The sequence below is a fragment of the Anser anser genome (genome assembly GCF_964211835.1).
Source record: "Anser anser genome assembly, chromosome: 4".
NCBI lineage: Eukaryota > Metazoa > Chordata > Aves > Anseriformes > Anatidae > Anser > Anser anser.
The window spans coordinates 54,760,303-54,780,495 of NC_139724.1; the positions used below are offsets into that span (position 1 = coordinate 54,760,303).

At 37.7% G+C, this 20,193-nt stretch overlaps 1 protein-coding gene across 5 annotated transcripts in view; it reads left to right on the forward strand.

Annotated features, from left to right (window-relative positions):
- Positions 1-20,193, forward strand: part of RFC1 (replication factor C subunit 1) — a 44,335-nt gene that overhangs the window by 14,705 nt on the left and 9,437 nt on the right. For all 5 annotated transcript variants that reach the window (XM_083836240.1, XM_083836237.1, XM_083836238.1 and 2 more), the window contains 11 exons: positions 8,254-8,486; positions 9,230-9,304; positions 10,966-11,043; positions 12,521-12,605; positions 12,696-12,976; positions 14,061-14,168; positions 14,726-14,905; positions 15,479-15,583; positions 16,764-17,160; positions 18,084-18,193; positions 19,840-19,954. In XM_083836240.1, coding sequence (XP_083692366.1) covers positions 8,254-8,486; positions 9,230-9,304; positions 10,966-11,043; positions 12,521-12,605; positions 12,696-12,976; positions 14,061-14,168; positions 14,726-14,905; positions 15,479-15,583; positions 16,764-17,160; positions 18,084-18,193; positions 19,840-19,954 — 1,767 coding nt within the window. The remainder of the gene's footprint in view (positions 1-8,253; positions 8,487-9,229; positions 9,305-10,965; positions 11,044-12,520; positions 12,606-12,695; positions 12,977-14,060; positions 14,169-14,725; positions 14,906-15,478; positions 15,584-16,763; positions 17,161-18,083; positions 18,194-19,839; positions 19,955-20,193) is intronic.

Consider the following 20,193-nt stretch of genomic DNA (forward strand, 5'->3'; position numbering starts at 1 on the left):
AAGCACGTCTCACATTGAACTATCTAATAGGGGAGTAAAAAATTGTCACTTTTACTTTCTGGGCAATATTAGCACAGTATATGCTTGCAGAAGTAGCTATGCTCGTGGAAAACAGCTCTTCATGTAGCAGCTTTCCTTTAAAATGCTTTTTGAAAGGTCAGTTGAGAGTATGCAGTTGAACCTCAAGGGAGTTTGTCTTAAAATGCACTTTGTGGAAGGAGAGTTACGAGTTCTGGCAGAAATGCTATGAAGAATCAAGAACTGGTGTTGCAGAGGGCAATGTTAGAAGGTACTTAAGAGCAAGCCCTACAGAAATTTACTTCATTAGGTGCCAAGGTGCGCTCTTTACTCCTGATAACTTGTCTCTGTGCCTCATTTCTCCTTGCATAAATTTAGGAATACCAGCAGTACATTGTAAGGGTCCTGTAATAACTGCACTCAGAAGTGGTGAGAACAGCATTTATTCAACCAATTAATGTCTGTTTCCTTTTCACCTCTGGTATGACTCATGAATCCAGTTGCAGATTAGGCAGGTTATTTTTCACTTAATAAAATACTTCACCAGATTGTAATGGTTTTAGACCTGTAAGTAAAAACAAATCACTTTTTCTTCAGGCTGTGTGTCATGTACAGGACAGCACACTTTTAAGCTAGAACCTAGGAGCATGTTTGGGAGTAAAATTTCATAAATATGGACTCTTGCAGGTTATTTCTGTTTACAAAGTAACTGCCATTTGAAAAAAACACATTGTTATTTACTACATCACTGATTAGTACACTGTTACTGTAGGTACTTAAGTGGCATGGATACAAGTAATTTATTTGCAGATACCTTTGCTTTTTATTTTTCACTTCGAGGGTTATGGTGTGGAGTTTATATATTTTTTTTGTAATAGATATCACATGGCACACCTATTGTGTTAAAACTTTCTTGGTAATTATTCACTAGTTAAAAATTTAAGATGTAGGAGTGTATTTTTACAGCCTTATTGCAGGTTTTTAATTATTTTCAAAAGCATGTGAAGAGACTGGAAATTTTTGTATTTAACTGGATAAAAGTTTTTGGAAGAAAAATTAGAATTTCAGAAGTTCTTACAGTTCATGTTGTTTGCTGTAGATCCTCTCCTTTTAATTTTCTTCAATGCTTACACAAATAACCTCATGGTATTTCTGAGAAAAGGTCATTTTACCTTTTCAGGATATTGCATTTGAATGATAACATTGGGCAGGTGAAGTTCCCTAGTTCCCATTCTCCTGTGTGAACTTCCTGTGACTGTAACACTTTCTTTAAATTCTCATGGGCTTGAGGAAAGCATAGCACTTGTTGAAAATTTTCTCCTTTGGATCTTCTGATAGAGCAATTTAATAGGGGCTTTTTTCAGTTCCTTTGTAGTGTATGTGCATTTGTTGTTTCTTTTGCAGCGACTATTAGTGTGCTGAGTGCTAGTAAAGTTTTCTGGAGTTATGCTGTTAGGCATTAAAGTTACAGTTTTTCTGTGGATAAAGTTATTTTTAAGGCCTATTGTTTTTAAAAAAAGCAAACTAGGAAAATTCCTTTCAGAATTCGTAGCATCTCTTAGAATGGGTGTATGGTTTTCTGCTTTACCTGTTCCCATTGAAATAAAGCAATGTTCATCATGAAATCAGTGTGTTAAGAAAACTACCAAGCCTGTTTTATTTAGACTAATAATAAAAGGGAACTTTCTTGACCTCAAATGCAGATCCTTTAAAAAAAAATCCACCTAGTCATTAAGATGTAGTTATTGTTAAAACAGTCTGGAGTTGCAATTTAAAATAGAAGAACACTTCTTATGCAGTAACGTTTTACCTCTCTTAAGCTGTGGTCTCACATGGCATAGGTTTTTTAAATAAAATTTTTCATAACACTGTCAGGTTGTTTAGTTTTGCAGTTAAGATATAGTATTGCAGTTCAGTTTTCTTGCATTGTTATCTTAAAAATCTCAGTGTAAAGGTTTCTGATGACTTGTTCATTTTTGAGGTAAAGGCTTTGAGTTTTTTTCTGAAAGCTCTTTTAAAGAGGAATGATGCTCTGTCTTGACTGCACTTAGACTTATCAAGCAGCCAGTTAGCGGTCTGCTCAACAGATCAAGTGTAAAGACTTAAATCTCTGAAATAGTGCATCGTTTGCCCATTACATTTGTAAGTTGCTCTTTAAAAAACAAACAAACAAAAAAACACACACACAACTCTACCCACGTGAGTAACCCTCAACCAAAGTAAAAATACTTTATTTGTTGGTTTGTGTTCTCTGCTGAAACTGGTTCCAGCATATGAGCTGCCTTGTTTTGCTTATTATTCATAAGTTGCCTGAAGCTTTTGTTATAGTTCATATTGACTGCCCCATTCTAAATAAATTGACTTAAATATGAATGTGATGTTTTGATGTCACTTAGCAAGTTCATTCTTCAGAGTAGGGGCTTGTCAATAGTGGCTTCAGAGTAGCAGCTTTATTAGTAGCTTTATTAGCTGAAGACGTTGCTGCTTTGCTCTGACCATTCCTTTCTTCTTGGTGGAGATGTCCCTTTCCTCCTTTCAGGTATTTTTACTGAGCTACTTAAGTAGTGAGTTTGACTTTACTCAGTTATTTTGCTGGATTAGTTTAAAAGTGTTTCTTGGTAGACTGTTTCATTTTATCTAAAGTGGATCAGTGTGACCTGAGTAGCTCAGTAAGTTGAGCTGCCTGAGCTGCAGCTGGGGAAAAAAAAAAAAAGAAACAAACAAACAAAAAAACACTAAACAAACATTTATACTTGCCAGGATTTTTTCAAGGTTCCTCCCCTACCTTGTTTTTTTCTTTGACAGTGCTGAATATTCCTGTCATGCAGATAACTTTAGACAATGAAGCAGAAGAGGGAGTTTGATTGCATGGTGGGGATTCATATCTGCTTTTGGGAAATAAAGCTGCTACTATGGTGAAACTAACCAGTTCAAGTGAATGAACTGGAATAAACTCTGTAATAAACTGGAATTTTATATGGCAGGTATGATTATTTAATTGGAAAAGTTGCAATAATTGGTGGTTTTGCAGATCATTTATGATGATTGTTTATTTCAGCTTAAATATATTCAGCCTTCTGATATATTGTAGTGCCACCAAAGTGCCTTTCTAAAGATTAAAAAAAATAAATATATAAATATACATATTTGACTATGAATTTCATTTGGCACATGCTGGACAAAAGACTTCATACAGCTATGTGGTTTGGCACTGAAGGCACTGAAGTGTCCAGTTACAATTAGACATGGCAGTTACTGCATTAAAGTTTGGGGATCCCAAACCACTTTCCCTTAGTGAAAAATGTGACAAATTCTTGAAATTATCTCTGATAATTGGAAAAGCCAAAGAGATGTAAGTTGATTTCAGAGGAGTAAAACTTGTATGGTTCTGGTAGGCTTTGTATTTTTATAACAGGATGCGACCTTGACATGTGGATATAGGCAGAGTGCTAACAATTGTGGTTTAAAGTGCATGTTTGTAGTACATCTGAAATCAATGAGCTTGTTGAGAAATGACATTGAAAACCTAAATGACTACACAGGCCAGTTTTTAAAAGGTAGGTTGCAACTACTGTGTTTTTAGAGCAGGAAGACAATAGGAAAAAACACTTCACCAGTCGTACATAGCATCTGTTTAATTCGTTTTGAAAAGAGTTATACTTCATGAGCTCAAATACAGTTGTTGGCTTTTTTTTTTTTGAGGAGTGGTGGTTATCTTGCAGTTTTTAAAGACTTACTTTAAGCAAAAGATGAATACAAAACATGTAGACCTAACAAGTATTGGGACTGTTAAGTACTGATAAATGCGTACTAACATAATGAAAGCCTGATGCAATGACTTCTCTTCATACAAGCACTATTTCCTCCACCTTAAACTTCAGTTTGGACAGTAGTACCTACTGCAAATTAGGGCAGGAGCTGCCTGAAGTACTTCTGCAAATGTGTGACACTAAAAATTATCAATGTCCAGGATATTGTCGTCTTGTACAAGTAGTGTAGGGTTAGTGACTTTTGGATAGGATACAGTCCTCTAGCTCCATGTGGAAGTCCTTTATATGGTAGTCTGCAAACATTTACTGGTTTAGCATATGTTTATCCTGATAATTACTAGTTACTGTTAACATCTGGTTGCACTGCTTATGTTTGGAGTTGGTTTTAGAACATCCTGGAGGTTGTCTCATCCTGTTTAGAATGCAAAATATTTCCAGGCAAGGAACCAGGGAATTATACACTGTACTGATGAGGAGCTCAACAGTACAGCAGGATCAAATGGAGATGAATAAATACGTGGTTCAGAAGGCCACAGGGTACCATCCTGTGCTGCTTGTCACCATTGTCACTCCCTGCAGTAGGTCGCTACCTTTTCAGATTGGCTGAGGCCATTCCTGAACCCAAGTCTTTTAAGTGAGCTGAATTTAATGAAATGCGTAAAACATCCTAGATAATTTTTGCTAGAGTAGGGTTAGGGAACAACCACGTGTGTTGCTCTGTAATCAGCAGGTGAGAGCCAGTTGAGGAAGGACAGGGACAGGAAAGAGGAAGAGCAATAACAAACAGTTGCAGGTGGGCTGCGGGCATTAGTTTATTAACCTAGTTGTGCTGCTACTAGAGCAGCCTGTAAAACAGAGCCAGATGTGCTCAAGTGTCACAGAATAGTTCCCGAACCCCTCAGGATTTAACAGTTGTTTGTTGCTAGGGAAGCTTGTTCTTGGAAATTACCTGGCATAATGGGGCCCTGCTTCATGTGTAAGGCTTGCATCCAAACTAATTGAAAGCAATCTCCTGGCTGTCACGCCTGTCTGTTCCATTAATCACATGAGTATCTTGCTCTTTTGTCACATCTACTTAATTTCCAGAAACCTTGACCAGAAGACGTGCTGTTGGCTTGCATTTGCAAGTCTTCAGAGCTGGGAGGGCGAGGGTGGGGGGAATGACAACACCACGGATGTGTATTTTCTGGGTACTTGTTCCTTGTATAGCACACAAGAAATGTGTGGATGTAAACAGCAAATAGGATTCTGAGAACAGTCGTGTTCTGTTATACAAAGATTTTGCAAAGTAAAAGTTGTCTAGTTGATGATAAAATTGATTCCCATTTCTTAGCCTTGTGTGGAGGCAGGTAGTTAACAACAACAACAACAAACCCACCACCGCCCTATCTCAACTCTTCACCTAGCAATTGCTCTTTAACATGGCTATAAAAATGCAGTTGAACTACAACTGACTTTTTTATAAGCCAAAATCCAAATTTTTGTGCTTGTTTTCTCATAAATTGTGTGGGAGGGGAATGTCTTTCTCCCCCTTTTGTAGGCTGCAAGTGATTTACAGGTGCTGTGTTGCAAAACATAGATCTGAACAGACCAGTAGCAGTGCTGGGGCTCCCCTGGTATTTTCAAAGCTGCAAATTAAGTCATCTTCATCCTTGTAGTGGAACCGAGAGTGTACAACTGATTGATCAAGCGTGGTGTTCACTTCTGGGGCAGTAGGCATGCGCGAGCGGTTTGCTTCAAGGAAGAAGTGTTAAGGTGAAGGGTTACTGCAAGAGTTGAAGTTCTTATGTATTTGAAGTAAGGGGGAATGCCTGGAGATCATGCAAACTTGTGGTGTGCCTTGTGGATTTCATGAACCTGGGATGAAACTAGCCTGCTAAAACATCTGTTGAAACCCACTTAACAGACTTGGGATGAATTTTGTTTCCTAATGACCACTTCCGTGTTTTCATCCTGTCTTTCACTATTTACATTTGTAGATGACTGTCCCAAAGTGCTCTTGTTCTTCTTGAGCTACTACTTACAGAGCATAAATGCTTCTAATTCTGTCGTTTCTAGGAAGGACGTAATTAAAGCAAAGCTCTAACCATTGGTAATATTTAGTACTGGCATCATAAATGACTCAAATCCACATCCTTTTTAATTAAAAACTTAATTATATTTACTCTGCATCTCTCTACTTGAGAGAAAGCAATATCCTGTTTTTTTATTATTTAAATGGTTATGAGTGAATAAGGAAAAAAATAAATCAATATTGCTTGCAGACCATGTGATAACAATGATGAATAGAGATTCTTTTCTAGCATTGTAGCAGTCCCTAGGTTAAGAAAAGTGCGTGAGTGGTCAACAGAACAGAATCTGTTTTTTTTCCCCAGACGAATATAATTATCTCTGCATTATCTGTTGATTTTTAGCAATAGGTACATTTTACTCCTGCAAATGTATTTTCTCATTTAAACTGGAAAAATCAAAAGAAGCAGAATATTCTGAAATTAGGTTTGAGATAAGCAGTCTTTTATATTCAGATCTCAAACTATTACAAATTAGGAGCCTAAAGCATCTAGTGTCTAAATCTCCCAGATATGTAATAGTTAAATTAAGCTAAATGGCAGTAAGAGATTTACCTCTGCCTAAGGAAAGTACATAATTTGGCTAAGAATCGTAAAGCTTTTAGCTTCTTGGTAAAATTTGCTGCTGATGTTCCCATTTGAGGGACCTGGGCTTGAGTTTTATCATTCACGTGTCTTTGTGAATCAAATTGGCTAAAATGCCTTTTTCTGGTAGATAACTTTTTTTTGGGGGGGGGGGGGGAGGGGGGCCTTGATTTTAAATGCTGAGACAATTTCTTCCCTTACGGTCATATCTCTGCTTTATTTTTCCTTGTCTGAATTTTCTCTCACGGGAATTGCCAGGATCCCCATTTATATTATTTGCTGCTTAGTAAGTGATGAGTAGCAGACAGTTCCAGCTGATGACTAAAATGCCCTTGTTGCTGCTATCTACTGAGAAAAGGTTACACAGGAAAAAATTCCCTCTGTTGCGTGTCTAATATATAACAAATTATAGATCCAATAGACATACAACATAAGCTAAACTTAGGGAAGTGATTAAGAAAAATTTATGTATGAAAAAGGAAATATGGGGGCTTAAGTTAGTGACTGGAAAATGAACGTATGTTTGCAATAGTAGTGTGAATTTAAGTTTAATTATAAAACGTGTTTAGAACATTCTTTGTGTCTGATATGTTGAGGGGAGTGGTCTAAACATCCACACTTTGAGAAATGTAAAACCAGACTTCAGTTAGAAGCATGCAAATAAGACTGCCTCTGTTTCTGTTCCCGCCAAGTCTTTGTGCTTTATTCCTTTTGTATCTTCTGTTAATTTTAGGACTTCTCTTGCAGTTTGCTTCTTAGCCCTTTCACGCTTTTGAAATCTGAAGATTTCACAAAGAAACTGCTTTTATCACTGATCATAAAGTTTGTTCAGCAATGTTTCATTTTTTTTTTGTGTTCAGTGATCTGTGGGCTAATACTAAACATTGTGTGAGCCATTTCCCCCATCTAGTGTGTTTAATGGTGGTTATTTGGTGTTTTTAATTTTTTTTCTTAATTGAAAAATCTGATCTGTATGGTGAGCTCTTGTATGATTCCAGTTTCCTGTGAAATGGCTGCATTTCTTTAACATGCTTCTGACTGTACTGGAAGGAGGCTGTGTTTTAGTACAGAGACGTAGAGGATAGAAAACAGCTCACAGAATATTTGTAAAAAGGGCAAAGCAGAAACATTTTGACACCATTATTTAACAAAAACATTCATAAGGTATGAGCAGTACTTTACAAATAACTGAGTAACTGCTGTCCTATAATCTTATGCAAGAAGCTACCATGTGGGCTCTTTGTAAATACAATGTTGTAATACTTTTTCCCTGCTTGATAGTACAATGTTGAGGGATTAAGAGTATATAAGTCTACAAAGCATGCATTATCTGTTCTATTAGTGAATACTACAAAATAACAAAACATATGTGAAATACAAAGCTACACTTTTTATATGAAGGTTGTGCTATGCAGTTGGATGTTGTGTTGGGGGAGGAGAGAGTTCAAATTTCAGTGACCTAGATTTCTGTTACATCCTTGCATAAGGATCTGCTTCCTTACAGAAGAAGGGAAGGCATTCTTTGCAAACCTTTCTAAATGCATTTATACAAGTAGCAGACTTCTGTCTCTCTATTTTAGCTCTCAATTTATTCAGACTTAGCTATTAGCTATTTAGATGCTAAATATTATATTATGGAACTTTACTTTTTTTTCTTATTCTTTCTTTTTCCAAATCAACTTCTAAACACTTGTAGTATTTTCTTAAGGTCTGTGTTAATGGATCTGCCCAAAATGTTTCTCTTGACATAAGAACTCTCAAGAATTATAAGAACCATCTACTAGAATTAATAAAATATTATTCATGTTTAGATGAAGATGACGACTTTGTCAATAAGAGAATTTCCCTGAAACCAAAGGAGAATGGGGCATCAGCAATCAGTTGTCCAGGAACAACGACGGTGAAAAAGGAAGATGTAAAACCACGAGCTAAACCTAAACCATTATCTCCAGTGAAGCTGACTCCCACCTCAGCTCTCGATTTCTTTGGAACAAGTAGTGTCCAGCGATCAGAAAAGAAACTGGTAGCAAGTAAAAGGAAGGAAGTGAGTACTAATGATGTTCCTTTAGGTTACTTGTGTGTTTGATAGGAGAACAAAATAGCCAACTTAATAACTTTAAGAACCTTCTTAGCTGCTTGTCCTATTGGATGTTACATTTTCATAACCAGTCAGGTGTAAGGTCAATTTTGATGGTATGTAACAAGCATATTAAATCCTCAAAGACAACAGCAGAGTAAAACTTCCATGTTTGAGAAGAAAGTACAAAGTTGAAAGTAGTATTTTCTTTATTACTGTTTCCCATATGATTTTCCTTAAAATTTTTACAGTCTTTTGAGAGGAGTGAGTGGATGGGGTAGCTTATAGCTCGGGGGGAGGAGTTGCGCAGAGGGTAGAGGTAGCATGTTGTTTTCCAAAGCTTTATGGCATATATATTTATGGAATAACAAAGCACCAAATAAAGTATGGAGGAAGTTCAAAATTCACCATGTAGCTTTTGTCTCTGTCAAGCTGGCCAGCTGTGGTAGCATCAGAGGTGTTCAGCATTCTTTGAAAAAATGGCATGTAGATGATGTGGCTTTGTTTTGAATAGTAAAATCTCTGGAAAACAACTGTGGTTAATAATGTATAGGTTAGAGAGCTAGGAATAAAATGCTGCATGTCTAATTACCAGTCCTTTTCTAGAAGTACACAAAATGAGTTGTACAGGTTAAATTATTACAGTTTACACAATATTGGAGAAACTGAACTGTTGATACTTTTTTTTTTATTTCCCCTCTTAAATATAGCCCTCACAAAGCAGGGACAGCACGGTGGACGATGAAGCTATTGCTAGGCAACTGCAGCTTGAAGAAGATTCAGAGGTAACAGCTGTATACATTTGTTGCTGCATGCCAGGAGCAATTTGTTTAACTTAAAATAGTTTTTAAGAAATTAAGATGGACTTTCCATGTACGCTATATATAAATAAATATGTTCATGTAATCTGTATACTTGAACTCTTCTGCATGTGTGCAAACATAGTCACACGGATGTTATTTCAGCGAGGTAAATAGAACCATGTCTCACCTAATGTATTTTCCATCTGTGCAGACTGTCTCTACCTATGCAGTTGATGGTATCTAGAATAGTTTTGTTTTTCACTTTTTGCTTGTGTTTTTTTTTCCCTATTCCCTCAGATGAAAAACTAAAAACCATTCTCACCTGTGACTGTTTCATCTGTTGTCATCTGAGTTTTCTTGTAGTTGAGAAAAATGTGAATGACCCATAACTCATCTGTGGTGAGGTGCTGGCACAGGTTGCCCAGAGAAGCTGTGGATGCCTCATCTATCCCTGGGGGTGTTTGAGGCCGGGCTGGATGAGGCCCTGGTCAACCTGATCTGGTGGGAGGTGTTCCTGCCCATGGCAGGGCATTGGAAATGGATGGTCTTTAAGGTCCCTTCCAACCCGAGCCATTCTATCATTCTGTGATAGGTGTGTATCTCACTTACCTATTCGAATAGGTGCTAATGTGAGAGACAGGTGTACTTGTCATACGTTTCCTTCACTCCGGGAAAATCAATTCATTTCCCATTGGTAATATTGAGCATCCTTTAAAATAAACATCACAGATGCAAAATATGGTCTTATCCTTGACCTTCCCAGAGGTCAATATTTATTGACAACAATGCACGTTGTATTAAGGAAGAGAGAAGGTTTTACCCCAAAGGGCCGTGTTGGTTAGAAAAGTTAACTTGAAGATCAGTTGTCACGCTGTATGCCACAGCATCATGTTAGGTGAAACAGAAACGAAACCAAACCTGACTTTGTTTTGTACGATTTAATAAGTAACTTTCTTAGACTCCATGTGCAATATTTGAGTATTTGTTCTTGATGGCTCTTTCTATCAAAGAAAATCAGTTAAGTAAATATCAGTATTAAAAACTTACAATATATTTTAATTAAATTCCATGAAGTAAACAAAATAAAAGTAGAGCTAAGGGCAGTAGTTAACTTCTCCAAAATTGCCACATCATTTTTTTATAATGTTAGTAGTAAACAAAGAGTAAAACTCATTATTGAGACATCATAATACTTGGCCTTTGTTCCTACTTTTCTATTGGGACCATTGTTGAAAGCTTTTCTGAAGCTAACAGGTTGCATCTCAACGCAAGCTGGTGGTTGTGAGATGCTGTCTTCAAGTTTCGATCACTTATTAAATGGAAAGGATACACAGCAATAAAATTATGAAGGGACAGAAATTGTCTTTGAAAACAGATTGTTTGGGCCTATTAATATTTCTAGTACAACAAACCCAAACTCTGCTCTTTGCATTAGAGTTCTGTCTGTCATTTTTGAAGAAACAAGTCATTCTGCAGTATCACCTTCACAAGTTTATTTGCATCTGGTAGGATATGTATGTTTCTAGTTATGTGCTGTCTTATTTTAGATAACTGTTTTGTCTTGAACAGCAAATAGTTTTAAAAGATAGTAGAATTAAAACTTGTCAGATGTTAATCTAAAACTTTTTTTCCCCTCATTACAGCTGGAGAGACAGTTGCATGAAGATGAAGAATTTGCTAGGACTTTGGCCATGTTGGATGAAACACCACAGAAGAAAAAGGTTGAATTCTTTTTAAACTTCATTTTCTAGAAAGTGTGTTGGTAATTGTGTTATATAGACACCTGATCTATGTCTAAAGTCATGAGGCTTCCATACAGATGCCTTAAAAACAGCAAGAAGGTGTTTTTTCATGAAAAGAACATGGTCAATTTTTTATAGTTTCTTCTTGGATTTTCCTCGCTCAGTAAATTGTTTCATTTCCAATAAAACTACAGACATTACTGTATTTTTGTGCAATTTATTTTGAAATGTAAATATAAGCTATAGTTCTAATTACCCACTGACAATTATGTTGAAGTTATATCCAAGATGTTTTGTTTTCATTGTTTTCACCGTTGCTCATCATCTTATCAAATATGTACTTGAATGCAAATATTTAGGTAAATCAGTTATGAAAAGATTTTTAAAGTTTATAAGGCTCTATATCATAATATCATAGTTTCTAAGAATGCAGCTTTTGTGATGATGGCATTTATATAATCAGAATCTGCTATACTGAGTCAAATGTCCCCTGTTATTTAGTTGCAGTGAATGAAAGCATATACCTAAAAAAGCATGAGAATGGTTTGAGTAATAGAATGCTTCTCCTAGGAGTTTTCCCATTCTCCAACCATTCCCAGTTCACTGACTTGAACCAGATTTGATTTTTATGTATTTAGGATCTCACAAGGTTCTTTTTAGTGGGCAATCACCCACAACATGCTGAGATTTGCTGTTGAACCAATTGCAAATCTGAGGGGATGTATGCACAATAGAGCATCAGAGAAATTGGCAGTTGGAATGGTGTGGCTGTGGCAGAATGGAGCATATTCTGTAGGTTAATTTTTACTCATCTCAAATGAGTGGACTGCCTCTCTGTAATAAGTGAAGTGAGGTGCCGAAGACTGATGCCTTAGATCAGTCATGGCTCCTCTGTTTCAGGAGGACCAGATCAAGTAAAATGAGCCAAAGGCACCAGTTGATGAAAAATAATGGGAGAAAAAGGAAGGAGGAAAATACTTTTCTTCATCAGAACAAGCAGGAATCTCAAGTTTTTAACTCTAACCTCAGTGATGTGAGTTCTCCCAGTTTCCATAGTTTGTGTTGTAAGGCAAAAGACTAAGTCTGGCACAGTGAAGTATTTGTTGGGTTGCACATCAAAGCTTTTATAATTTAGGATTGCTAATATGAATATAGCAAACATTAGTACTTCCAGATTATTCAGTAAACTGATTAGGATTGATACTTACTGTAACCTGGGAGTTTGTCGGGTGTTTGAAATGAGGAATAATTACGTGCATGGCTGAGTGTAGGATTTGCTCACCTGCCCACCTTAGAAAGAGTTTGTATTCTGACTTGTGGTAGGGATCAGTGTGTCTTTTTTTGTAGGTGTGTCATTCAGCCTGATGTACTTAACAGAAGGGGAACCTAACAGATCTGGACTTGATGGTAACATGGGACATGGCATCTCTGACTTTGGCATTGTTTGTTCACTTAGGCTCGGAGGGATTCAGAAGAGCAGGCAGTACTGAGCTTCAAGAGCAGTCCTAATGTGACAGACAGATACAAGCAATCTCAAAGAGGTAGGATGCTAATATTATAGATCTGATGAAATGTTCTCAATTTTCAATTAGATACATTCTTATGTATGTGCTCTTCTCCACTCTTTAAAGTGAAAGCAACAAACTCAGCAGGTGAAGCAAAACAACCTAAATCTGAAAATTCAAAAGGGTCCCATTTACCCCCACGATCAACTGATGGTAAACTAGCAGAAGAGTCAACTGATAAGACCTTGCCTTTGAAACCTACCTCTAAGCTTGTGGCTCTTAAACGAAAAGAAGAGAGTGCTGAAAAGGAAAGAGGCACTCAAAGTTCAGTATCAAAAGAAAAACTTCAGGGAAAAGAAGAGAAGAAAACACCAAAGAAGGAGAAAATTTCTCCAAAGAAGGCTGAGGTAGGAGCTATCCATAGGTATTTAGTTAGCTTGGTAGAGTTCACAGGGAAACAGTTTTCTATTGTTATTGTTTATATATCACTGTTGTCACTTGGTACTTTGTTTGAACCTTCTAGGTGACTTTCAGATCTTACCAGAATTCAAGTTCCTAGCAACTGTAGAAATGTAGGAAAGAAATTAGCTGGAAAAATATAAATTGAATACATCAAAGAACTGAGAGTTCATTAATGCTCACTAAGGTGTGCATGTACACTGAAAAATCAATTCACTGCTCTTTCACACTTAACTTTCCTGAAAATTTGCAGAATGCAGGAATTCTGCTACTTGACTAGTGAGTGAAACTTCTTATGTGAGCGTAGGTGACCTTGTGAATGCTATACTGCTGTTAAAAATCAATGCCACTATCATTCTTTTTTTTCCCCCCCTCTCTTCCATCTCCAATTTCATGTTTCTGAAGTATATTTCTTATATTTGTACATAATACATTAACAATAACTTAGTGTTCTCTTAACTGTCTGATTCAATAACTATAATTAGCGAACATATTCCATCCCGGCCACTTAAAAATGTACTTTTTAATCCTAAATACAAAATAGCACGTTTATTTGACATTTAATTAACAGTTGTAATTGGGAGGGAGAGCCTGCAACTGTTTCTGGTGAGTTTTAAATAGATTTTTACAAATAAAAAGCTTAGATGTCTTAAGTAGAAACACTAAAAGTAGATTTTATAGAAGTGTAGATCTTACCAATACCTGATCATCATTCTGGAATCAAATAGGATGTGAATTTAAAACAACAATTTATTAATAAAATGACTGTGTATATGCAGAATACAGATGAATGTACTGAGAATAAAGGTTGGGTACAATGTTTTTAAATTAAAACAAACAAAGCCCCCAAGCCAAAAGCCTGAGCTTTGTATTCCTTGGCAATAAGTTAAAAAACATTTAAACTTCCTTTTTCTTTGCTGCGTAAAAATGACTTAAATTGTGATGCTTGAGTTTATTTCATTGCTTTTTTTAATGTACCATATATGTATTTTTATATATACCATGCATTTATCTATTTTTCTTTTGTCCAAGTCTGTAAGTCCTGAGGACTCTGAAAAGAAGCGAAACAATTATCAAGCCTACCGAAGCTTCCTTAATCGCGAGGGTCCGAAAGCTCTGGGTTCCAAAGAGATACCCCAAGTAAGTTTGGCTACAGTAGAATTTCTGTGTGTAGCAGTGGTGTGCATCATAGACTTCCCTCCAGTTCTTAAAAGTGATCTAACAAGTATCAACTAAACTATGTAAAAACTGGCATATATATTTTTTCTCAAATACAAAGTATATATTGGGGGAAAAAAGCTAAACTGGAATGCAAAACGGTGACTATATGAAAGGAAATATATTGAGAAATGAAACTCAGTACCTGGTTTATAAAGCCATTATGATGGAAAATAGTTATTGGTCTTAAAGTCTGAAGTCAGTCTGTCTGTCAGTCCTTTAACGCTGTGCTTCAAGCACAGCATGTTAGTCAGAGGTATGATAGGGATAGGTAAACTCTGTGATACTTTGTTGGCAGCTACTCCTTTTAATAGCTTTTGAACTTCTACAGCTGCTATCTATATTCAGGCAGGTTAGGTTCATTTTTAAATTTTCCTTGAGCACTTGACATGGTAGAAGTTTAAAAAGGTTTGTGGTGAAAGGGGTATCTGTAGCATTGCATCAGTTAATGGCGTTTTCTACAATGTTACGGTTCTCAGGGAGCTGAAAACTGCTTGGAAGGCCTGACGTTCGTAATTACAGGAGTTCTGGAGTCTATTGAAAGAGACGAGGCCAAATCTCTGATTGAACGTTACGGAGGAAAAGTAACTGGGAATGTCAGCAAGAAGACGAACTACCTGGTTATGGGACGAGACTGTGGCCAATCTAAATGTGAAAAGGTGAGTAGTGTTGTGCCTGAGCTAGGCAGAAGTGAAAATGTGAATTTTGTATATTACTGGAAATCAATACAGTAATCTCCTCTGAAATGGAGTGCTATGAATAAAATTTATGTTAAAAAGAAAAAATTACCTAGTATGGTTTAGGGCTTCATTTTATTTTATTTATGTCATAAATATAAATATGAAACTGTGACGGGGAGGTTCAGGCTGGGAATCAGGAAAAAGTTCTTCACAGAGAGGGTGGTCGGGCACTGGGACAGGCTCCCCAGGGCAGTGGTCACAGCACTGAGCCTGTTAGAGTTAAAGAAGTGTTTGGGCAGTGCTATCAGACACAGCATCTGATTTTTTGGGTGGTTCTGAGGGGACCCAGGAGTTGGACCCAGTGATCCTTGTGGGTCCCTTCCAAGTTGGGATTTTCTACGATTCTATATATACATACACACATTAACAACAACACAACAAAAACAGCTTTTTGTTGCTCTTATTTTGTGTTCCTAAACATAACCTTTACTGGAAAGGATTTTGAAGTGAATTATGTAAATCTCATTAACCTTCTAATTCTTATTTTCCCAGGCATCGGCTTTAGGGACAAAAATTATTGATGAGGATGGCCTATTTGATCTTGTTCGAACTATGCCAGGCAAAAAGTCCAAATATGAGCTGGCAGCTGAATCGGAGGTTTGTTCACTTGTTACAAACGTAGTTGTGTGTCGTGTGTGGTTCCCCAGATTGCAGGGAGCTTTGATCTCTTGTTCCGTGGACAGCAATCCTATGATTTGACCTACTAGGTTAGAAGTATTGAAAAGGAAAAAAAAATTGCTTGTGCTTTAAGGATTCTGCTTTAGAGAGGTAAGGTTTATTCTAATCAGACATTTTGTATTTTTAGGTATCTGACTAAGGGAGTAATCATGTCTTCTTAGATGACTTCAGTTTTAAACCCTGAGCCTTTGTTTATTCTTTGATGATATATGGTACCTGGAAAGGCCAATTAAAAAATTCTACTGTAAACATGGGACAGCTACTTGTAAACCATGTATATAGATAATGGATTTAATCTTTGTGGTACTTACTGTAAAAAACAGTAATAAGGTTTTTATGCACAATTAAATCTAGCCTGTAGTGGCTGATAAAATGTTATTAAAAATTCAGTTAGCTCTAGCATGCTTGATGTTCAGTATAGATACTGCTTTGTTGTTTCCGATGCGGCTGTGAATTGTGTGTAGATACTGTTAGTACCTTCAGGAAAAGCAACTCTAAGCCTGTACTAGCTAATTACTTTAGTTCCCTTTTGAATTGCTTTGGGTTGAATACTTTCAGCTTATTTTTAAATGACAACTGTGTTTCTCTTTAGCCAGTGTGTGCTTGAAGAGCACTTCATTTATGGAATGCAGGTTGTTCCCCATTCCTGCTCTCTTCATCCTGCTCCTGGCATGTTTTTTTTTTTTGTGTGTGTTCAAGCTTGGAAGTGTTGCTTTGAGAGCTGCACTTCCACTTCATGTGTGTCTGATGGCCTGTTCTTTACACCTTGTCAGTCATCAGTTTTGGATTATTTTGTTTAATGACCTGTCAGGCTTGGTGAGTAAGGAGACTGCTGGAACTTTTACTGTTCTTGGAATGCCCAGAATGTTTCCTGCCTCTTCTGTGGGCTGTGCTACAGAACCAGGTGACATCGTGTTTAACAGTGGTTTATTTTTCAAAGAACACTCTTTGATCTCCTCTTGGAAGTTTTTTAAATCAATACAGAAGATTTGTTACTTTTTTAAGCACTCTTGTGCGTATGTGCAAACATAGCATGTTTGTTTAACGTATTTATTTCTGGAAATTTTTCTTTAATTTTCTTATCTTTTGTTTTCCTAAGGCAAAGAAAACAGAGTCGAGACATAAAAAGACACCACAGAAAACTGAAACTGGCAAAAAGAATTTTAGCCCCCTCAAAAGGGAAGCTGATATTAAAAAAAGAAATTCTACTCCTGAGAAGGGAGGTACCTTCAAATCTGTTAAGAAAGAAACTGCTGCCGCTCGAAAGCTTGCAGACTTTAAACAGCAAACAGCGGAGAAGAAAGAAGTCCCAGAACCTAAGGGAACCTTGGTCTCTGAGATTAATGAAAATGGAACAGAGAGATTGCTATGGGTGGATAAATACAAGCCTACGTCTCTCAAGGCAATCATTGGGCAGCAGGGTGAGCAGAGCTGTGCCAATAAACTTCTGCGATGGCTCCGAAACTGGCACAAGAATACCTCGGAAGACGGACAAGGTGACCAGCGCGGTTAACTTCTCTGTGCTCTTCCATGCCAGTCACGTTGCTTGGTTCTGTGTGTTGACATAGGTCCTTTGGGAGAGGGGAACAACTCCAGAAATCAGGAATGAGTCTAAAGTCAAATGCATTTTTTAGCAGCAGTTGAGCCCGAGGGTTTTGTTGAAGCAGTTGCTCACTTATCCCCTCCGCTTCCCCCCAAAAACAGAACAGCCAACTGTCTGAAGATATGTTTTTTTAGAATTGTGTGATATTTTCTTAAATGTGACTATTTCCAAAATAGACTAAAATAAGCTGGCAGCGTGTGTACATGTACATACATACATGCATTATATGTGTGTGTATAAATATAAAATACACACACACATAAAATGCCCTCACATTCAGTCTGTTGCATTATTTTTCACTATGAGAAGTGCTAGCCAGTGCTGACCTGTGTACACATGGGGAAAAAGCGGGATAGCAGTATGTCTAGAGGGCTGTCATCACATGTGGGGAAGAGATGAATTGTTAAGGCCCTTGTTCTTTGTCATGTAGCCAGTGTCATGCATAGTGCATAATCCTGTGGACAGTTTTTTGTGATAAAATAGCATACAAGCTTCACTGCAACCATAATAGGTAGTGTTTTTTTTTTGTGGTGTATTTTTTTTGTTCTTTGTTATGATGTGGGTGTGAGAAAATTGCCGAAATAGTTGTGTTCCAGTAACATTTTTCAGTTTAGAATCTCTGCAAGTGTTACCTAATATGACTTAAACTGCTTTTCCCCATATGCTTAGGATGCAGGTGTGCATGTATTTTTTGATACTCGTATCAATCCTTAAATGTAGAACTCAGTAATAGTTGATGTCCCTAAAGATTTACATGATGTGTGCAGATTATTTGGTAATATATATGTAGATAAAACCTGGAATCTTCTTTTATAGCAAAGGCCAGCAAACTTGGAGGCAAAGATGATGGTATTAGTTCTAAAGCAGCATTACTTTCTGGTCCACCTGGAGTTGGTAAAACTACTACAGCTGCTTTAGTTTGTAAGGTAAGTCCACATTAATAGTTGTTCCCAAGAGTATTTGTTTTGTGTTGATTCTGTAGCTGGATGTGTGCAGGTGGCTATCTCCAAAATTACCGGGTTCTGCTCCCAGCCTAGCTCCACCTGGTCAGAACAGGTTTGCAGGTGGCCTGGGGAGGGCCATGAAGGTGAGCAGAGGGCTGGAGCACCTCTCCTATGAGGACAGGCTGGGGGAGTTGGGGTGGTTCAGCCTGGAGAAGACAAAGCTCCGGGGAGCCCTTACAGCTGCCTTCCAGTACCAAAAGGGGGCCTACAGGAAAGCTCTGGAAGGACTCTTCATCAGGGAGTGTAAGGATAGGACAAGGAGTAATGGCCTTAAACTAAAAAAGGGTAGGCTTAGAGTAGATATAAGAATGAAATTCCTTACTTTGACAAGTTTCCTTGATTGTGATTTTTTTTAATATATCTAACAAAGATACCTTTCCCAGACTTATTCAAATTCAAATGTCTCTGTAGGATGAGTGAAGTTAACAGCAGGATGTCTGTTACTAAATCTGAATTTAGGAATTTGTTTTTGTGAACTTAGGGTTATGCTGTGTTCAACTGTTCATGAGAGTCAGCTGGGGATTCCATACTGTAAGAATGCCCTTAAAGCTAAGCATTAGTACTGACTTTGCAGATCATTTTGTTCTTAAGTGACTTGCAAGAACTCTCTTAAAATAGGATATTAAGAATTAGCAGCTGTCTGGTCTTTGTGCTGGGAAAGAGAGATTACGTGTTGTCTACAGCTCAAATGCTAAAATATCTTGCTTCATTTTTTTATTCCAACTGTGCTTCTCCTTCTCCAGAGACCTTAGAGCTTTGTGCTCACAGAAAGGTAGATGATCCAGAGCTTGTTTCTCTGGCTAATGCTGCACCTAGAGCTGGGTGTGCTGACTTGGGCTCATTTCTACGCCAGCGTGGTATTTTTTGCCTTTAGTTTGCAACTTAGCTTGCTCACAGCTGCCTTGGGTCTCTCTGCAGAGTGTTTCACTGTGCTCCCCAGACACAACTGACAAAACTGGGTTATCCAGACCCCAAGAACAAAGCTGTGCGCAGCACGCTGCTGCGGCGTGGCATGCCCTGGTGGGAGGGTTTGCTGATAAAGGAGCAGCTGGGTTGAGGTCCTGAAGGGAGTGACAGGCAGCCCAGCCCTGCTGTGAAGAGGTCGGGCTGCTGGGAGAGCCATGTATTTTCTAGCTGTTAAATAGTTAAAAGCTTTTCTTTCCATCAGCTTTCTGAGGGATGCGGCATGCTTCTTCTCCTGACTCTGAACACAAGATTTTAATGTGCATCTGGAGATAGTACGGAGCTTAGTCAGCCTCAGCTCATAGTTCTGTTTCTGTCCCTTGTGGAAGCTCTGTTAATCTTTCACAGCTAAATCTGTGCCTCTGACTTCTTCATGCAAAAATTTTGTGCTCTTTTGGGCACGTCTATTCCATGTCTGGTTGTAAGTATTTTTGGAGTACAAGAGAGAAGTAGTATAACGGGAGAAAGAAATCGAAGCCACAAATTAGATCTGGAAGTGCTGTTAGAAGAGCTTTCTTCTTGAACTCTGAAAATGATGTTTTTAATTGAGTATGCTTATGCTCTTCTCACTGATCTGTGTTCTCATTTTTGTGTGTTTGAACTAGGAACTGGGGTATAGCTACGTGGAGCTGAATGCCAGTGACACTCGAAGTAAGAACAGTCTAAAGGAAGTAGTTGCTGAATCGCTTAACAACACCAGCATCAAAGACTTCTGTTCTGGTATGTCTGTTGTTTGAAGGAGGATTCTTCTTGTGCTAAGTGTCTGGTTACAGGAGGGACAGAGCTTCCTTATTGCACAGCAGTGTTAGGAAGAGAATCAGAGAATCAGTTATTAATCAGCAGAAACTACTAAGGAGCTCTGCAGTTGCTCTTGTGATGCATGGGGTTTAATTCTTGGAAGATATGCAATGCCAGCTCTATTCTGTGAACATAAATTCTGCATCAGCAAGTGGTAGAAT